Raw genomic sequence first — 21,071 nt, 5'->3', positions numbered from 1 at the left:
CAATTAATTTTACGTGTAAGTGGATGAGTTTGGATAAATGTTTAGATTGTATATAACCACCACCATGAAGATGGTATGGGACAAGTGTTCCTCCTGTCCTTCTGCAGCCAACTCCCTGCTCCTGCTCCAGCAAATCAGCCCCAATACTCCTCATCTGGCTTAGGGAGACTAAAATTCAATCCATCCACCTACTATCTAAGAGTTTCCACACATCTACATTCTGTAGATTTCATACCATAAATGATGTTCTGCAAATTAAAAGAAATTTATAGACTATAAAACCCTTAAAGAAAGTAACAGTCTCCAAAGAAAGGTCAAAAAGATATTTTTCATCTTGCTAGGTATTGCAAAATAGTCTCCCTCCTTCAGATGGATATTAAAAACTTACAATGGGGAAAAAACATTCTTTTAGTTCTTATTTCAGGCACAACTCAAATCAAGCAATAATACCTTCTAAGTATAAAAATCTAATTTAAAACTGCTTTTTAAAAACTTACCTGCTCTATTCGGTGTCTTGTCTGTAGATAAGGGTCATATCTAGCACGAATAGCTCGCATGGAAGTTGGCTAAGAAAAAAAAAAAGATCCTGTTATGCCCACACTTAATTAAAAATAAGAAATTCAAGTAGTAGTTGCAAAGGATGTATTAAAAATAAAATTCTCTTGTGTCTCTTTCTCAGTCTTCAAAATACTGTCCTGAGTAGCACCAGGCTAGTCCCCACCCCCATTGCCATGAGTACCTGACCAGCAGGGCATCTTCTTAGATCATGTTCATCTTTGTATAAATGTTTATGGAAACCAACACAAATTGTAATACTACTCAGAGACACAGATGCACATACATATTCAAAAGTTATTTGGTAGAATAACCTTTAAACAAGGTCATTAAATATAACATAGTTTTTCATGGCTTAACAGGAAAACCTTCATGTTTTTATACAATGGAATATTCTACAGCTTTAAACAAAAATCAAAAATCAAAAAACAAAAAAAAGAAGAAGAAAAAGGCACCGAGTTTGCTGGCTGCTGATCTCTTCCGAAGAGGCGGACTGCTTCAAAAGCTTGCTCACTGGTTTCCTGCTTTCACCCTTGCCCCCACTGTAATCCTTTCCTGCCATCAAATGCTCTTTTAAAAAAAACAACTATATTGGACTGTATCATTCCCGTAAGTCTTAAGGCTTCTCATGACACCCATAATAAAATCCAAACTCCTGGCCGCGGCTTCCGAACGACTACGGCATCTCATCTCTCCCCTACCTCATTCTTCCCCTTCCTCTCCGGGCTCCAGAGCACCCCACTGTCATTGCCAGCACGGCTCCTTGTTCTGCTATGCTCCCTGCTAGAAGTGCTTTTTGCTCATATTCCTGAAAGTCTCCTTGTCTTTCAGGACTCAGGTTAAATATCACCTCCTCAGAGAATCCCTTCCTAACCACCATAGCTTAAACCACCCAGCTACACCTTACTATTTTACTTTGCTGCTTAGCATTTACTAGTACCTGATATTTTTCTTGCTTGTTTCTTTATTGCCTGTCTCCATTAGAATGTAAATTCCCCAAGACAAGGACCTTGTGCTTTTTCAGTGCTGCACAAACCGGCTGTACAATAGAAAGATGAGTACAGAATTCAAAACATGGCTTATCACGTATTAGCAGTGAGTTTTCGAGCCAGTTGTTTAAGGCTTCTAGGCCTCAGTTTCCTTATCCATAAAACCAGAATAATAGTGTCTACTTTCAAAATGCTACTGGTAGGGTTTAAACTTGTAAAGCACTCATGTCTGACATATATTAATAACAAATGCTTACAGAAGTATTTCTCCAGTGACTAGACAAATGTTGACACTCAGCAAGTATTTAGTGTATTTTGTAATCAGGAAAAAAAATAAAAATTTTAAGATAGCTAGTACTTGTAAAAGCACAATACAGGTAAGAGTATATGATGCAACATTTCCTCAAGACAACCTCGCATTACTTTACCTCATATCCAGTGTAGGACTGTGTCGAATATTCAAAATCTGAATCAGGCCCCCCAGGGCAGTATCTGCCAAAACAACAGAAAAAATGAAGACATGTCAGACACAAAAATCAGACATCTAGTCCAACAGCCTAGTTCAAATGTCTGCTGTCCCCATAAAATCCAGACATCGAACAAGCTTCCTTTTCAAATCCTAAAAGGAGAGTCTACTTTTGCAGTATCTGCAAATAATACATTTTCTACTAACAAGTAAACAAGATGAACATATAAGGGAACATTATTACAGCCATTTTCAGAATATTGCAGTCACTGTTATTTCAGAGATTTAAGCTTTTAACGACAAATAACAGAACCTAAATTTTCCTAAGTTTGGACTGATATTCGCAGTGCTCTCTTGGTAACTATACTTAAGAATATCATTTACCTATTTAATCTTTCTACCTGGAATTATGCTTATTCTTCTGCTAATTTTTCCAATTACCTAAACTTTAAAAGTTTAAAGGTTACTTATAAAAATAACTTATATTGATATTTCTCTGAGGCAATGCCATTTAAAATTTCTGACATTTGGAATTTCCATGTTTCAGTTATCAAATTAATAGAACTGTCTACTGAAGTTAACAGAATGTCTGTTTTGAGTTCTATAACCTACGTATTTTTTATTGGATATTGCAACAAATTAAAATCGTTGTGTCATTTTTAAAGCCTCAAAATAGCCTATCAATGGTTGCTTGTTTCAAAGAACTAGCCTATCAATGGTTGCTTGTTTCAAAGAACTAACTTATAAATCTATTATAGCAAAGTTTTAAATATTGCCAGCATGCACTGATCAGGCTCTAGGGGCCTTATTACTGGAATTAACACACACACAGACACACACACAGACACACACACAGACACACACACACACACACACACACACACACACACAGACACACACACACCCCCAACCCCCCCCCTTATTAAAATCATCCTACTTACACACATATATTCCCTGTGAAACTGATGTGCGGACATCTGTGGGGTTTGCACATCACTGCCACAACAGCAATCTATAAAAGAGAGAGTAGTGAAAAAGCTATAGTGAAGTGGCTGACAGAAACTCCCGGAGAGAGGCCGCCTCTCGGAGGAAGGGAGAGGGCTGCAATCTGAGTGGCGCACCTGGGGCTTCCCAGGCACCGGCAAGGCTGTATCTCTGTGGCTTGGCAGTGGGTACGAGGTTGATCTCTTTTCAATGGGACTTGAAAATAACATTGATCTCTTTAAAATGTACATATGCATTGTCCATACTAGTTTGTATTAAATTTTACAATAAATGAAGTAAAAAATAGATAATTTTTAAAGTCACAGTGACTTTTCTGATTTGTTTTACTAAAGTGGCAAAGGAGAAGAAAACTACTTTATGCAATTCTATACGATTATATCTAAACCTAACTTTTGTAACTTAAACTCCTCATGGACACGCTAGATCTCGATATTCAGACAATTAAACTAGGAGCCAGACTTCACAGAGTGTGTGCAAAATACTCTCAGAGGGCTTTTCTGAGCCCGGGTCAGGTAAGGAGAGTATCTGCTTGAGAAAGGAGGGGATGTTTAGAGATAGAAGATCGGTTACAGACAGGAGCAGCTAGTCAAATACAGTCACACACTAAGGTGGATGCAAGCCAGGTTTCTCACTGTCAGAGCAGCAAGTTAAAAATATGAAAAGGGAGGGGCTAGAATGAACTCTGTGGACTGGATGGAACTGAAAGTACTATTGTGAACTCACTGATTTCAACACTGATATGCAAATATCGATGCAACTGTGTTATGCATGTATGCATATGTATGTCTATATGTATGTATGTATAGGTACATATACATTTCCCAGCTTGGTCCACAGAGAGGGTCTGGAAACAGCAACATCCTAGTAGCAGCGAGCCTGACCAGCACTCAGATCGTGGTCTCTAAATACCCATCTCTATAAAAAGAAACCAGGACTCCTGAGAGAAATGGCTCATTCCAGGGCTGGGGCAAAGAAAAGTAACGGATGAGCCTGGAACACTTTATTAAGACCGAAAGCTAGAAACTGCTCAAAGAATGATGGAGACATTTAAAGAAAAATAAAAGACACAGAAGTCAGGTTGAAAAGGCTCCCACTGGTCAAAGCTGGGATAATCTGTGCATCAAAATCAATAATGATTATAACCCACCATATAGGAAACCATTTATCTATTCATACAAATAAATGGGTAAGTAAACTGGAAGTCTGATAAGGAACAGGAGGATGTTTACATAGTTTCAAAATATTTTACCACATAAAACTTCTTAGTAATAAAGTGGAAAAGACTAGCTTTATGGAGGAGAAGGCTGTTAGACATCACCTTGATCACAATGAACAGCAGTGACCAGACAAAAGGAAACTATGCACCACCCGATGAGTCAGTGAGATGCAGCATTACTTTTGTGATATCCCTGCCAAAGACACATGACCTGAGTCGAATTATGAAGAAACATCTGATTAAGACAAACTGAGGAACACGCTACAGTCTGACTTGCCCGAAATCTTCAAATGTTAAGGTATGAAATCAAGGAAATACAGAAGCGTCCATACTGAAGAGACATGATAACTACATGATGCAACACGTGACTCTAAATTGGGTCATATAGAGGCCATTATTGAAACAGCTGGTGAAGTTTGAATGAGGATTAGATAAGTTATGTATCATTGTTAAATTCCAGATTTTGACTGCTGTATTGTGGTGATATAAGAAAATGTCCTTGTGTGTAAGAAATAAGCGCTAAAATAAAGTTTTCAAAGGCATCAGTTTCACACCTAACTCTTTAAATGGCTGAGAGTTGGAAAATGTTCTTTGTACTGGACTTTCAACTTTTCTGTAAGTTTGTGATTATCTTTCATAATAAAAATTATTAAAATGTAACTTAAATCATTAAGTAATGACCTAGAGAAACCCCAAAATACATAAATTTTCACATTTGATTTAAAAAACTAATAGTTTCAAACAAATGTTTTTATTTAAAATGAGACACAACCACATATACCACTGATGAGGTCAATCTAATTCAACAATGTTTTATTGAGGGCCAACTAGATAGGCCAGGTTCTGAGCTACACAGAGCAGGTGGGGCCTGAGACTACAAAAATATTCATGTATTGCCTCTGCCCTCTAAAATTGTACTACCTAGCAAAACTTCAAGTCATACAGAAATAGATTGAAAGAAGGCAAAAGGGTTAGTCAAAGAACGTATACGAAGGACCCATGGACACGGACAACGCTGCGGGGACTGACTATGGAAGTAGGGGGGTGGGCTGGGCAGAGGGGGGTGAAGGCGGAAAAAGAGGGACAACTATAATAGCATAAATGATAAAATATTTTTTAAAAAGAAATAGGCTATTTCAATACCACGTGCATGTAGAAAATCCTAAGACTGCTCAAAGAAAGGAATGAATTAGCCCAGACCAGGGCAGTTAGGAAAGCCCTCCCAAGGGGCTAACCACCATGTGGAGTTAAGGGCTAACTGAGCTAACATGGCAGGGGGCCAGGAAGCAATATGCAGGAGCTTCCAAACGTTTTTGAGCACTAGAACTCTCCTCTCAAGTACATTCCACTTAGAGTACTAATTTATAAAAAAGTTGAAAAGTAACAGCCCTGGGTGAAATAGAGGTGAGACCCGCTCCCATGGCCTCCCTGTACTAACCTCCACAGGAGCTCTGAGACGCCTAAGGAACCCTGGAGTTTTGTTTAGTATAGTTTAAAAACTGCTGATAAAGTAAAAAACAAACAAAAAAACAAACAGCAACTTTGGAGTCAGCCAGGGAAGTGTAGGTTTGAATCTTTTCTCTTCCCCTTGCGGTGCCAATTTTGGAAAATGAAGACAATACTTACTATTCCTCAAAACTGTTCTGAGGATTAAATCAGAAAACATACCAGCACAGTGGCTGGTATGTAAAAGGTGGGCAACATATAACTACTGTTGTAATTAGTAGTGACACTAATAATAAAGAAGAATAATTATGGTGTTTTAAGCAGAACAAAACAAACAAAATAAAAACCCACCTCAAATACAAACTCAAAATAGATCACTGACCTAAATGTAAAATGCAAAAACTATACAACTTCTGGAAGATAACACAGGAGAAAAATGTAGGTGACCTTTGGTTTTGCCATGAGTTTTTACATACAACATCAAAAGCACAATCCATGAAAGAAAAAAATTGGTAAGTTAGGCTACATTAAAACGTGAGAGTTCTGGAAGAAGATATTTGTAAAATACCTCTCTGATAAAAGACATGTATCTTAAATACACAAAAAACCTCTTACAACTTCACACATGCACACAAAAAAACCCCCAAATAACCCAATTAGGAATAAGGCAAAATATCTGAACAGACACCCCAACGAAGAAGACAGATAGCAAATAAGTATATGAAAATATATCCAACATCATATGGCATTCAGAAACTGCAAATGAAAATGAGACAGCACTACACACACATATTAGAATGGCCAAGACCCACAATACCGACAATACCAAATGCTGGCAAGCATGTGGATGAACAGGAAGTCTCATTCACTGTTGATGGGAATGCAAAATGGTACAGACACTGTGACAGTTTCTTACAAGCTCAACATAGTCTTAGCATATGATCCAGCAATCACACTCCTACGTATTTACCCAAATGAACTGAAAACCTGTAAGTACACAAAAACCTTCACGCAAATATTTATAGCAGCTTTGTTCACAATTGCCAAAAACTGGAAGCAACCAAGATGTCCTCCAATAGGTGAACAGATGGACAGGCTGAGCTACAGACCATGGAATATTATTCAGGACTAAAAACAAATGAACTATGAAGCTACTAAAAAGGCATAACCTTACATGCATATTGCTAAATGAAAGATGCCAATCTAAAAGGCTACATACTATTTGATGCCAGCTACATGGAAAAGGCCAAAGTATGGAGGCTGCACATAGAGCGACGGTTGCCAGAGGGGTGGTGCAGAGGAAAGGATGCCTGGGAGAGTTTTAAGGCAGAACTAGTCCATATGATACATGGCACTATGCATTTGGTAAAACCACTGAATGCACAACATAATGAGTGACCCCGATGTAAAAACTATTAGCTTCAGTTAATAATAATGTAATAATACTGGTTCATCAATTAGAACAAATGCACCAAACCAATGTGAGGTATTAATAATAGGGTAATCTGGGAAAAGGAAGTATATGGAAACTCTATGTACTTTCTGTTCTATTTTTCTGTAAACCTAAGACAGCTCCATAAAAAAATAAAATAAAATAAAATAAAATAAAATAAAATAAAATAAAATAAAAGTAAAGTAAAATAACAAAGCCCGCCAGGGCAGCAGCAGAAATAAAAGCGTGGAGGTCAGGACGCACAGTAGACGGAGAAGGCCAGCCAGCCGCGTGCTTCTGGCACTTTCAGTGGCTCACTCTGGTGACACTGCAGAAGACAGGTTTGGTGCAGGCAAGACAGAGTGGACCAGTTAAAAAATGAGGGAAATAATGTAAACAAGAAATAACAAGCCAAAACAGTCCTACCAGTGGTGGTGGAAATAGATGACACATTTCACATATTTTGGAAACTGAGTGAACGGGGGCACTGGGAACTAATACGGACCAGAAGGATGAACGAGCACATGTGAGGTTGGCTTGGGTTATGTTACACCTGCGGGTCTACATGCAGTCAGTCGGGAAGGTATGGCTGACGGGCTATCTGATGTGAGCCTGGCTGGGGAGAGGTTGGCGCTGGGAGTTAACGAATACCACAGAAAGCATTATCTTTTAGAGGCAAACGTAAGAGGAGCCCTCAAAGAAATGATCTGAGGTAGGAGGAGGGGCAGAGAGAATGATGTTACAAAAGCCAAGTATATCAGGTTGAAAGGTTGCTCAATCGTTGCTGTCTGTGGTGGCAAGCTCATTCATAATGCCAAAACCCAAACACTCAAGACAATCTATAAAGCATATGATTTAGGGATGTGGAAGTAAATGCCAAGAAATCAGCTAAGAGTTAAAAGCAGTTGCCCTTTGAGGGAAAAAAGGAGAGACCTGAGAGATTTGGAAATATTGGTTTTAAAGAGCCTTTACACTAGGTACAAACAAAACAAAAACACTTAAGTACAAAGGAGAAAAGGCCATGATTAGTGGTACTTAATTAGCCACAAATGTAATATAATCCAAGAGATGGGGCCACCAAACAAGTCAACACAAGCTGCAATTACTGGAAACATAACATCCTCATTGAAGGAACAGAATGACCATCTTAGATCACATTGGGAACACAGAATTCAATTCTGGATACCATATTTCAAGAGGGTCCAGATCCTATCTCTCACACTCATCCTTTTCATCTTTGAGCCCCTACCCTAATTCAGGCCTTTAAAACTTCACACCTAGACTTCTCTTGGTCAAACCAAGAGAATCCGAACTAGTTTTTTTTTTTTGTCTCCAACCTACCCTACATCTGGTATCCGGAGTAATTTTCTGAAAATCTATTTTGTTCCTATCACTCCCTTCCTCAAAAGTCTTTAGTAATTTTCTACTGTCCAGCTTCTTTGCTGGACATTTAAGGTCATTTACAAGCTGATCTCAAATTAACTTTTCAATCCAACGCCCTGAGCCTTTCCCAAACGAACCCTCACTGCCAGGCAGTCTCATGTCCTCACGGTGTCACACTGCACTTCTGCCATCTCTGCCTCTGCGCCTCAGTTCCCTGTGCCCGTGCTCCCGCTACTGTTCATGCCTGCCCGCTCCTCTGCGTTTACGAGCATCGCTTATGTTGGGCCAGCCCCACACTCTCTTGGGCTTTCCCTAGTCCCTTTGACTGACAGGGTGTCTCTGTCCTCTGGACTCCCGCTGCGCTCCCTGTCACGTCAAATCTTCCACATTTACCTTCTACAGAAGGACTCTGCACCATTAATTACCTTTTAACTGTACCTTTTATAAGTAGCAATTATTTTGAAAGCCACAAGCTTAACATGGCCAACAATGTCATCCTGTCAAAATTGCCAAACCTCAATCTATACTTTTAAAGACATCAAAGCATCATTTCCTCTTTTAAGCACACTGAATCCCCCCCCCCCCCCGCGACCCCGTGCCCTCCCAGCATTCTGCGCATGTCTCCACTCCAGCATGTATCATAATCTATAGATTACATCAGTCTGAATCCCCTCGCCTCGACCTCACTAGCTGGGTGTTGCATGGAGGCAGGGATTTTGGGCAGACCAGATACACAGTCAACATTACACGGATTGAAGCACTCACCCCACTGGCAGTTCTGATGGGTTTTGCCTTTAACTTGGGGACCAAGACCTTTCGATACTGAGGCGGGACTGCAGCAATGATGTCCACCAGGCGAGGCTGTGCTGAAAGGCCGTATTTGGCAGCTGTCTTCGTTTTCACCCTGAAAGTAAAGCATCTAGCATTATCAAGATCACACTATCTCAAGGACAGCCTATCAAAAGGCTGGCCTATAAATAACATCATCAACTCCTGTCACTCTCCATCCTTTCACCAGATGACAATAGTGGCTTTAACATCTGTGAACATCAGGGGCCCAGGCAGTGACACCATGTAAGTCTTGTTCAAAATAGTGGCATAGCTTCAAAATATCCTATACTTTTCTCAACCTCAGAACTACCGCATTTGGAAACAGAGGAATTCTGTGGTGGGGGACTGTTCGGTACAACCGTGGGATGCTGAGCAGCATCACTGGCCTCTACGCACTGGTACTCCTCTTCCTGCTACAACCACCAAAGCCGTCTCCAGACACTGCCACATGTCCACGGGGATGGGCGGGTCACACATGGTTGCAAACCACTGTCTTAGAACCCCCCCCAAACAAACAAACAAAAGGATGATAGCTATACGAAAGTATTTAAAAACTTTTTCTAATACAAAAATATTGTATACATAAAAAAGGCCATAAAACATCTAAATATACTTTAACAATTACAAAGCAACCACTTGTGCAACCACACTTCAAAAAATATGATCAGAACTTCAGAATACCCATTTGTCCCTTCCTGATTATAACCCTAACCTCACCCTAAGAAGTAACTTTATCCAAACTAATAATTCCTTACCCTAAAGGTCACCTTCACTTCTCATTTTTAACCCATCTGAAAATATGATGAGGTGTTTCCATCATTTTCTACAAATATGAACTATCTGCTTTGTACAAGAGAACACCTAAGTACTTGGTATGTCAGGAAGCATAAGGCATAGTCATCTCACGTTTTTTGTTTGTAGATAGGCATGAACAAAGATAAATGTGCATGAAAAACACACACACACAACAGTGAGTGCTTCCAGTGTTCAAGGGAGTCACTCAAAGTGTACCAGGGATAGTCATGGAAAATGGGCACAGAAAAAGAGGCTTCAGACATTCAGTGCACACATGAAGACGACAGAGAGCAAATCAGATGGCTTATGTGAAGATGCAAAAACAAAAATACACATCTTTTAAGAAATATGGGTAGACTAGCCTGATAGAAAGCAAAAGATTTTCAATGTAAAGGCAGAGAAGTTTAAAAAGTTGGAAAAGTGAATTGAAGCCAGACTGTGAGGCCTTATACAACGTGCTGAGGAACCTGCATTTAATTTCATAAGCACTGGGGACATGCTGAAGTTCCTATACAGGGAAATGACAGCAAAGACAAGACAAAGGAAAATTAATCCAGCAAGAGATGAAAAGGGACCAAAAGCATAAACTATTGCAGTAGTCTAGACCTAAGTTTAAAAAGAGTTGGGATAGGGAGTTGGGAGTAGAAATAAAAGTGTGAGTCATAATGAAGACAGAGCAGGTAAACTTCAGGCCCTAACTGGACCTAAGGAGAAAGATTCAAAGATGCCACTAATTAATTCAAGAGGACATCTGAGTAGGAATTGGTTTTAAGGAAGATGGTAGTAGCTTTAACTTTAGATGTCTAAATTAAAGAGAGTGTCAAAAATGTACAAGGAATAGAAATGTCCAATAGAAATAAAAGAATTGTATAATTATGAGTAGAGCCAACAAAGAAAGAAAACTGCTAAAGACATGGTAGGAAAAAAGATTAAAATATGTCTTCATAGTCAAAAAAGGTTACTCATTTATTCTTTTAGCAAATGTTCATTAAATAAGCACAATGTTCCAAGGAAGAGGTAAAATATTACAGTATCTCAAATAACAGATAAGAGGGTCAAAAAATGTGACGTATGTGGTGACTGGATCACTGCCAGCCTTGGGGTGGGGAGAAAACCCCTTCATGAGAGCAGATTTATACAATGAATATACAGTGAAAATACAGATGCGGAGATGAAAGTCCCCTCGTATTTAAGGGTGTAGCAAAGTCAAAGTCGAACATGATGGTGAGGAGGAAGTGGATGAAGATGCCAAGGAGGTTATAAAGTAGGTAAGAGTTGGATTAGATCAAGGGTTCCAAAGGGAGGTTTTCCTGGAGAGAGCTACGGCTTCCTCTGAGACAGTGGGGAAGAGAAGAAGGACGTGAAGTCACAGAGCACAGAACAGGGGCTCTGGAAACAGACGTAATTCCAAATCCCCGCTCTGCCAATCCCTAGTTATTTGCTCTTGGACAAATTATTTAACCATTCTGTCTCATATTACCCATCTGTCAAATGACAATGATATGAATACCTACATCATAACGGTTTTTGTAAGAATCAACTGAGCTAATATATACAATGCACTACACACACTGATTGGGATACAGTAAGGGCCCAATAAATGTTAGAAACTATTAGTGTTATTAAAACTATGAGATAATTTTGCCATAAATGAAGGCAGGGCAGGGCAGAAAGCTAAATTCTCAAGTAAAAAATAAAACATGAGATAGGAAGGAAACAAGGAGAATTTGATAATTTCATAAGAGACCTACTACCTAAGAATAAGACTGCCTTCTATTTTATAGATCCACTTATTTTTTAAAAAATTTATTTATTTTTTAGAGAAGGAAAGAGAAGGAGAGAAAGATCAATGTGCGAGAGATACATCGATTAGTTGTCACTCACATGCCCCCATCCCAGGCACGTGCCAGGATCAAACCGGTGACCTTTTGCATTGCAGGAGACACCCAACCCACTGAGCCATACCAATCAGGGCTCTACTTACTTATTTAGATCGATGTCTTTCCCCTGTTCATGGGCTTCAATTAGTTGTTTGATAACATCTCCTATTGTCAGCATCATTAGCTCAGCAGGGCTGAGCTCTCCTGGAAAGATAGTGTTTAACAATGTAAAAAAAAAAATCACATTATTCAGTAAAGATTTTTTTTTATTTATTAGAAGTTTTCTTTCCAAAATCATTCCAGCGACGCAATATAGCTCAAATTCACAAGACACTAAGCCTCTACTGTTTAAAATATGATATCTTTGTCTCTTGAACTTAATCACAGCTTCACCTATATATGGGAGGAGCTCACTTTAGAATCACATACACCACAAGAATGATAGAGACAAACATCATGAGGAGAAAGAACCTGATTGCACAAGAAAGGCCCAAATAATCAAAATAGCTTCCCTTTATCTCCAGATTTGTAGTTATATTTATATGCCTAATTTCATCTGATTCTCAGAACAGAGTGAGATAGAACAGGGATATTTGCCCGTCCCATGAAAATGCTATCAGGGGTAAAGCTGAAACTCAAACCCTAGGTATCTGCAGTAGTATTTAGTTTGCAATAGAAAAGACGTGGGTTTATACTCTGCTAAGGATCTTAATGCATCTCTAAGACATAGTCTGTCCATCATCACAACGCCTCTCATGGCAACTGAGGCTCCCCTTCACGTCTAGAAGGCAAGAGCAGAAGCTGACATGTTCTTACACAATCCCACCCCTGCAATTACAGTTGATTTGTTCAAGGACTGGCACCTATTCAAGTCAGGCCAATGTGAGCTCTTCTCAAGGCAAAAAACACCTCTCTCTCTTCAGTGATAAAAGCTGGGAGATTTCAGCTTGGGAGCCATTAGCAAGCATGCTTCCTGTCCGCAGAGAGAGCTGGTGTTCAATGATAATAAAGCCATTAGGAAGAAGCAGTGATGAGAAAGCCTGGCAGTTATGGAGCCCTTTCATTTCCTCTATCTCATTGGAAACCTCTCAACACCGTAAGGTGTATCATTGTCCCACTTTACAGATGTGAAAAACTAAGGCAAGTTAAGATGTCTCTGTAAATGGCATAGTTAAAACTCAAATCCAGGTCTTTGCTATGCCTGGATTTGAGTTTGCTTTGCACAACTACCATGGTTTTTTCACTGCACCAAGCTGCCTCTAATTTAATGAGGCAAAGCTAACATAAAACAATTGGAGAGGAAAAACAGTCCATCTATACTCAAAGGCTCAATGCTTTTCCACACCATGTAATTCAGCACTTCAGAGTTCCAAAGACACCTCACGGGACATGTAAGAGGTAGGGCTAGTGGTGGAGGTAGAGGAAGGGGGAGAGGCTAGAAAGGGAGGGCTTCTCTCCATTTCGACCAAACTAGCTCAGCTTTCACCTGTTTAATACTGAGTTTCTGCATAAGAATTTATTTGGAGAGGAAAAGAGGACTCAGGTGATAAAAACAGATAAAGATCTGAAACTTGTATAGCCCTTTGGTATATCAAGAATTAGCTAGAGAAGTAAATTAGTAAGAGGCTTCATGAAGGAAAAGGCACAGGGGTCTTTAATGAAAGGGCAGATCCTGGACAAGCAAAACAGATAGCAATCCAGCTGTCTGGGGGAAAAGTGCAAAACACAGCAAAATACAGCACCTATCTTTGTACAAAGGAGCATTGCCTAACCAGAATATGGGCTTTCTGATGGAGTTCAGTAACGAACAGATTACAGGGTACATTGGCTACTGGGCAAAGACATTTAAATGGAGTGCAAAAGACAGTGCAGAATTATATATTCTCAAGTTTGGGATTAAAAAATGAAAATAGTGTTTCAAGAAAATATATATAGAAACATGTATTTCTATACAAAAAATGATTCAGAAGGTGCAAATAATACATAAAATCTGGGTACTAAGTAAAAGGCAACATTGTAAAAAAAAAAACCCCAAGATTTATACAGTAAAGATCTTAAGACAGCAGACTCTAAACTTCTAAACTTCATTTCTTCATCTGCAAAATTGGGATAATACATACACATCTCACAAGACCATTTTAAGAATCAACTGAAATAATGTGTACAGAAGCCAAAGTACTACTCAAATATTAGTTACTAAGGTGGGTTAGGAGGATGGTGGTCAGAATATGAGGAATAAACTATTTCAAGAGGCAATTTCTAAGACCTAATAGGGTTTGGTGATTAGATGAAGTTAAAAGCGTAGAGCTGTCTGGCCCACCTGAGGTGCAAGACAGAGGAAGATGACAAATTAATTTGGAATATATAGGGTTGGAAGGCATAGAGAACTGAAGGTAACCTGCACACTTGTTGCTTCAAAATACTGCAGTTGATATCAAGAGACTTAGTAATTAAGAACAAAATTTTTTGTTTGTTTGTTTGTTTGTTTTTGTTCATAGATACAGTCTGACCAACCAGGTCTACTTCCTAAGAATAATTCTGGGCTGGGAAAGTCATTTAACTCTTTGAACCTCAGCTTCATTGGTAAAATGGAGAGGGTGTCGACTTCAAAGTTATTACCAAAGCCTCAATAAAAGGTAGTTGTTATTATTAGACTGCTTAAATTAGTGTGCAAAGTCTAACACCTGTGAGAAATAGTTGAAATTTGACTCCATCCTGTTGGGAAACTAAAGAGGTGAAATTGCTCCACGCTAACTCCGCAGGTAATAGAAATGGGCAGAGCTGTCCCACAAAATTCAAGAATTCAGGGTTGTTTTTAACTTACGGCTCGGAAAAACAAACAAACAAACACACACACACACACACACGAACCGCCCCCCGCAACGTGCACAGTGTCCTTTAAAAAAAAAAACAAACACAAAACCCCAAACAAATGAAAGAGTCCGAGAACGAGTTAAATCGACCAACCACGTTGACTATTTGGAGGCCATACCTTGCAATAAAGTTTTTTCTGCCATTTATGCAAAAGACCCTAACTGACTGCCAAAGAGGAAGAGAGTAGAAAAGGTCGGTTTAAAAAGCACAATAGATAAAATGAAAAAGCAGGAGCCTGGAACTGACGAAAAGGCTGACCCCAGGTGGCGGGGCTCTGGATCAGGCATCGGGTTCCCGCGGGAAAAAATGGGGTCAGCCCTGGACCGCCCAGATGTGCACCCGTTCCCTGGTACCCCCAACCCCCTCTTTGTCTCCCTCCCTTTCCGCACCTTTCCGTTTCTGCCTCATTTCTCCGCCGTCGTAGCTCCTGCCACCACTGAGAGTGTGGCCCCCAACTCGGACCACGGCGAAAGTTGACAGCCACAAAGCACTCCGCTTGTCGTAAAATGAAAGTCAATATATCGTAAAGCTGTTCCCAAACGACGCAGGGCGTGCAGGCCCACCCCGCCCTTCGGTGGCGTTCTCGCGGCGCCGGAGGAGGCGAGGCAAAGGTTGGGACCTGGTGCTCGAGCATCAGAAGGTCTTGTGTAGTACCGCGACTGGACAAAGCTTATGTAAAGAGGCTGCGCCAGGAACCCTAAATGAGAGTGTGGATGTAGGACTCTGAAGAGGGGAAAGGAGACTGGGCAGGAACGTGCGTGGGAGGTCGCGTGAAAACGAGCGTGCTAGTGTGATGAAAACTAAATTCAGAGCCTGGAAGAGATCAGATAGGAGTCAAGGAAAAATTTGATGCAGGCTTTGACGCCAGTTGGTCATCTTGGTCTCACATGAAAGGCACATGTCACTAATAACCATCATAAAAGCTATGGAGATCTCTCTAGAAAAACGCAAGCGTTCAGTTTTGGTAAGAGTTTGGAGGCAGGACTTGAGATACCGTTTTCCTGAAACCTATTCATGATCTCCTTTATTCATGAACCAGAATTTAAGAAACCCTCTCATTTACATAAAGATAGGAAACTGGTGTTTTCAGTTCCTTCCCACCAGAATTGACATAACTCAAAGTCTTTGACCCACCACGACCTTGAAACTGTCCCGATCACATCTGGTTACTCCCCATCAGGCCAAATTCAGTAGCATGTATCTGTCCTTATCGTCATCCTAGCACTAATTGACATAGTTGGCTTTCAGGAAAAGTGTTTCATGATAGGACCCTCCACAACCTCTTAGTTTTTCTTCTACTTTTTCCTCAGTCTCTTTGGTGGACTCCTCTGTGTCACCTCAAAATATTGCTGTACCACAGGGGTCACTTCTCAGCCTTGTCTCTCCCAAGGTGATCCCCAGGGTACCATAGCTTTAAATACCATCTACTCCCATTTTTATAGTCTAGTCCCAACTTCTTCCCTACTTGACACCTTGTTAGATCTTGATGTCTAATAAGCATCTCAAACTTAACATGTCCAAAACAGAACTCTATTTCTACTCCAAATTTGTATTCTCTACTCTTCCTTATGAGGATTTATAAGAACTTTACTATCATAACTTGTGGCCCAACATTCGTATTTCTGCAGTTTGTACTTTGAGGCTGCTTGCAGATCATGACTGCTCATAGGACTTAAAAACTGCTTGCCTATGTTGTTTGATTTCTGTTGGTAAATAACCCAAAAAACTTTTGTTCTACAAGCCTGAACTGGAGCTAGGATGTTAATAAATGCCTGATCATGTGTTACCCACTGTTCTTATATCACAGCCCCACCTGTTGACCACTGAGCTAGCTGACTGTTGAAAAGTCCAGTTACCCCCATCAATCAGAAAATGAATACATTTATTGCCTTATTTTCCCTAGCAACTCATCTCTTTGATCATCAGCTCCTTTCAACTTTTGCCTTTAAAATCCTAGACTTATCCCCTCCATTATGGTACATAGCAAGGGCTGCGTCCCTGATTTGCAAATCATATATGAATAAAACTCTCTTTTAAATTTATTTTGGAATTATCCGAAGTGTTAAAGAGAAAACCATGAGCCACTATTGTATCACTTTTGCTAAAGCCCACGTCACTAAACCTCGATGTAATGCCTGATCTAAGTGCTGTTTCAACTTTTCCTATAAATATAATCTTAAATCAACCAGCTGGAATTTTCTTGTCAAGCACTGGTAAGGTAATCTGTTTCATGGGCCCTGTTCCATCCCCCAAAGAAAGACGAGGCAATCTGCATAATAACCTTTCCAGCTTTTACATTCTAGAGTGAAAATTAAAGAAAACAGCCTTGTCATTCTCTTCACCCCAAAAGCGGAGGTCTTGGTCTAAAATTAATACTTTTTGTTGTTGTTAGTAGCTCCCTTGCCCTACTCTTCTTATAAAAACCTTCCATTTTGTATCTCTCCTTGGAGAGCCCTTCTAATTGCTAGTTGGTAAACTTTTTCATTTGCGAATTGCTTAATAAAGTCAATTAGATCAAGTTTACTTGGTTGAATTTTGTTTTTTAACATCATCTACATCATTAGTCTTTTACCTCACACAAAAGAAAGACGCAGGTGTGTAGTATGATTATACATTTTCAACAGGGGTTAAGGTAGGCCTGTTGATATGCAGATACCTGGGGGAAGAGTATTTCAGTTGGAAGGAACATTTGGCACACAAGTCCTGCAGTAAGAGGGTTTCTGGTGGGTTCAGAGAAGGTACGGAGGCCAGTGTCAACAGAGCCATGAATGAGGGAATATGTCATGGAGGTGAGCAAGAGTACAGGGAGGGAATATATAAAGTGCAGTCACTTTAACCAAGCTGCTAAAATTATTAACATTATGAAGGTTGAGGTATGAGGAAAGACTCCACTCTTCTAACTAGCCTGGGAACTTAAACCTTTTAAACTTTTTAGTCTTGCATCAATGCCTAGATATACATCCAGACCTCCAGGTAACCCCTGGAAGGACTCATGTGCAGATCTACCTGACATTCATTATCCGAACCACTGGATGTGACCGGTCCCTTCGGCGCCCATCTTCCAGACCACCTGACATCCACCGTCCTGACACCTGACACCTGACACCTGACTGATAACTGTCCTGGATCAATCCTGGATTAGGATTGCAGGACTAATAATTCCCAAGAAGATGCTTTCTGCTATAAGAACTTTTAACTTTTCTTTCTTCTTTGGAACGCTGCTGGCTTTTTTCCTAGCTGTGATTCTAGTTTGCAAACTCTAAGACCCTGGAATAAATCTCTATCACTTATTTTTAGCAAAGCCTCCAGACTTTCTGAGTTCATTCAACAGAGGTCAGAGAAGAGATGAAGTGGACTGGGGCGGAGTGCAGCTCACATAAGACCTTGCAGGCCGTTGTAAAGCCTTTGGCTTTTGCTCTAAGTGACATGGGGATCGATTAGAGAGTTTTTAAGCAGGGATATGATATGCTTTCAAATTTAAAGTATTTCTATTTGCTGTGTCGAGAATAGATTGTGGGGAGGGGGGAAGGGTAGGGCCTGGGAGACTCGTTAGATGGCTATTATCATACCAGGTAAATGCCAAACCCTGAGGCACCTTAGGATCACCTGGAGAGTAGTGAAAAATCCCAGTGCTCAGGTCACATTCCATACCAATTAAGTCAAAATACCAAGCATGGGCGCCATCAGTGTCATTTAAAGATCCTTGGGTGACTCCAGGGTGTGGCAACATTGGGAATGAGGTTAGAAATGATTATGATTTGAATCGGTGTAGTAAGCAGTGAAGGTGGCGAGACGTATTCAGATTCTAAATATATTTTGAAAATTTCAACAAGACTTCCTGACAGATCAGATGTGGGATATGAAAGAAAGACAAACACCAACATCAAGGGTGACACCGAAGCTTTTGGACCGAAGAACTGGAACCATGTCATTGCTCTTAGCTGGAACGAAGAAGACCGTAGGGGGAGTGGGGTTTTAGAGCGACGATGAGAGGCCAATTCAGACTTGTGTTTGGGATGCCTAGTGAACAGTAAGACATGAAAAAGGTTGGGGCTGTAGATACCAGTTGAGAGTCAGAGGCACAGAGGTGAAATTTAAAGCTACAAAACAGGGTGAATGTGGAAAAGAAAGAAAAGAGACCAAAGACTAAGCTTGTGAGTGATCTATTATCGGATTGAGGAGAGAAGAGGAGTAACCCGCAGAGGAGGCTGAGGGAGGTGGGAAGAAAACTGGAAGAGTGTGGTTACTCGGAAGCCACATGAAGAACCTACCTTAAGGAAGAGGGGGGTCAAGCACAGTTCATGGATCAAGTAAAGTGAGGATTGAAAATTGAGTAGGATTGTAACAGGTGCAGCAAGGCCCCCGCAAAGGGGATTCATAATGGGGTCCAGAAATTGGGGTGTCCAAGAAAAATATACGATATTCTCATCCCCCCAGCTCCGCAAGGTGGGCTGCCGTGGGGAATGGGAGATAGGGAGCAGGGCCCTTGAGAGTCACTTTGCATGTCAATAACAGGCTGAGGGCCCTTGAGAGTTACTCTAAATATTGATAACAGGCCAGTTTATACCGAGCAGGGCCATTGACTTACTTTGCATGTCAATAACAGGAGGATAGCTTCATAGCTCCTAGGCAAAGATGGTTATTTTGCATATCAACAAGGCTTACCAGGAAGGTTTGTATAACCTTAATCCAGGATGTAATTTGACAGGCAGCTCGCCCTGTTGAAGCGCCTGAGGAAGGAGCCTGAGATGGGGTTGAGAGGGAGGATTCACACCGGGGTTCAAACCCAGGCGTGGCAGCCACGCAAGAGGCTTTGGACCACCTGGTTTTGGGAGCGGAGTGGGGGCTCCCTTAACCATACGGCTTAGGAAGCAAGAAAGCTTCCTAAGAGAGAAGAGGGGAAAGCACTCTGCCTAGCCCTGCAATTGGAGAGGGGATGAAATCTGGTACACAAGAGAAGGAATTAGCTTCTTTAAAATTGGGGCACACAGATAGTTAATCTATTAACAATGTGGAAGGCAGAGCACATAAGAGCAGATGCTGATCAGTGGTTGGGTGGGATGGTGGAGCTCTGTGGATGTTATCTTTCAATTACTTCGCTCTTTCCGGGGAGTGCAATGAATATTCTGCCTGGTAAGCTTCCCCAACCTTGTAACAGACCTAGCGTTCAGGTGACTAAAAGCAGGTATCAAGAAACATCATAAAGAATCCAAGAAACTTATAAATGAGCAAAATAAATTTTCATTATTAAGTACCTCTGATAACTGCTAAAACAAGAAACAGCCAGTAGAGGGCGAGCTAAGCACGTGTGACATGACTATAAGGTGTGATTTTTTTTTTTTTTTTTGCCCAGAGGTAAGAAGATCCAACACTAATGATGGTATTCACAGTGGTTTTTCTTTGTTTTAAATTTCATATTGATATTTCTACGGTTTTACTGTGGATAAGGCACACAATCTTGACATAAGTTCAAAGCAATTTTTAAGACCACAGTCTAAATACCTTTCATTCTTTTTGACTGTTGTCTTTTGAATTCTCCCTTCGGACTGAAAACATACCTATGGTTACTGCGGGTTAGCCTTGTAATGACCGAGTCTGCCTTGGAAGGTCAAACACTGCCTAAAGTTGAGGTGTAAAAAAACCAAAAAACAGCCTTTTCCCTGTGTTTCACGTGGTTGTTTTCGGGTGGCCAGACACAGCAAAGTGGAACAGGTTCTACTTTCTTCTCTTCTGGACAGCATTTCACAAATACTTGTTTGGTTTTAAATATAAATAAAATTTAAATTTCAGGAGGAGTTATTTAAAACTCCATGACTCATTTTTACAATAAAATAATCCAATGTTGTTGCTTTTGGAGAATTTCCAGACTTTGTATCAAGAGCCAGTTCGTCGCCAGCCCCGATCGCCCATCTCTCCCAGCTGTCTTGTATTCGGGGGTATATGAACCAGTGCCCTCTCTCTTTCAGGACTGGGGCCTTCTTCCTATATGCTCAAGTGAGTCTCATCCATCTAGACAGCGCTCATCCTCAAAGAAAGGAATGCTGCAGGTGGACGCTGCAATCTACTTAAAAATCAAAAATAACGCCAGCCTGCTTGCAGGAATAGGGGAAGGAAGACTGTCAGATCCCTAATTCACATACTATTTAATTTAAATGAAAAGGGAAATGGCACGATTCAAATTCAATTTCTGCAGAAGGAG

At 40.5% G+C, this 21,071-nt stretch overlaps 1 protein-coding gene across 1 annotated transcript in view; it reads right to left on the bottom strand.

The window, feature by feature from the left end:
* Positions 1-15,350, bottom strand: part of ELP3 (elongator acetyltransferase complex subunit 3) — an 81,849-nt gene extending 66,499 nt beyond the window's left edge. Inside the window, exons 1-6 of the mRNA XM_054576010.1 lie at positions 15,262-15,350; positions 12,103-12,202; positions 9,258-9,396; positions 2,952-3,022; positions 1,973-2,036; positions 498-566 (exon numbers count right to left, since the gene is read on the bottom strand). Of these exons, the coding sequence (XP_054431985.1) occupies positions 498-566; positions 1,973-2,036; positions 2,952-3,022; positions 9,258-9,396; positions 12,103-12,202; positions 15,262-15,280 (462 nt within the window). The 5' untranslated portion in view covers positions 15,281-15,350. The remainder of the gene's footprint in view (positions 1-497; positions 567-1,972; positions 2,037-2,951; positions 3,023-9,257; positions 9,397-12,102; positions 12,203-15,261) is intronic.
* Positions 15,351-21,071: the final 5,721 nt, after the last annotated feature.

This window comes from Pteronotus mesoamericanus, unplaced genomic scaffold (assembly GCF_021234165.1).
Source record: "Pteronotus mesoamericanus isolate MK-2021 breed Mesoamerican mustached bat unplaced genomic scaffold, CSHL_Meso_final contig_32, whole genome shotgun sequence".
NCBI lineage: Eukaryota > Metazoa > Chordata > Mammalia > Chiroptera > Mormoopidae > Pteronotus > Pteronotus mesoamericanus.
The sequence above is the reverse complement of the archived record's forward strand: the minus strand, read 5'-3'. Positions and strand labels throughout refer to the sequence as shown.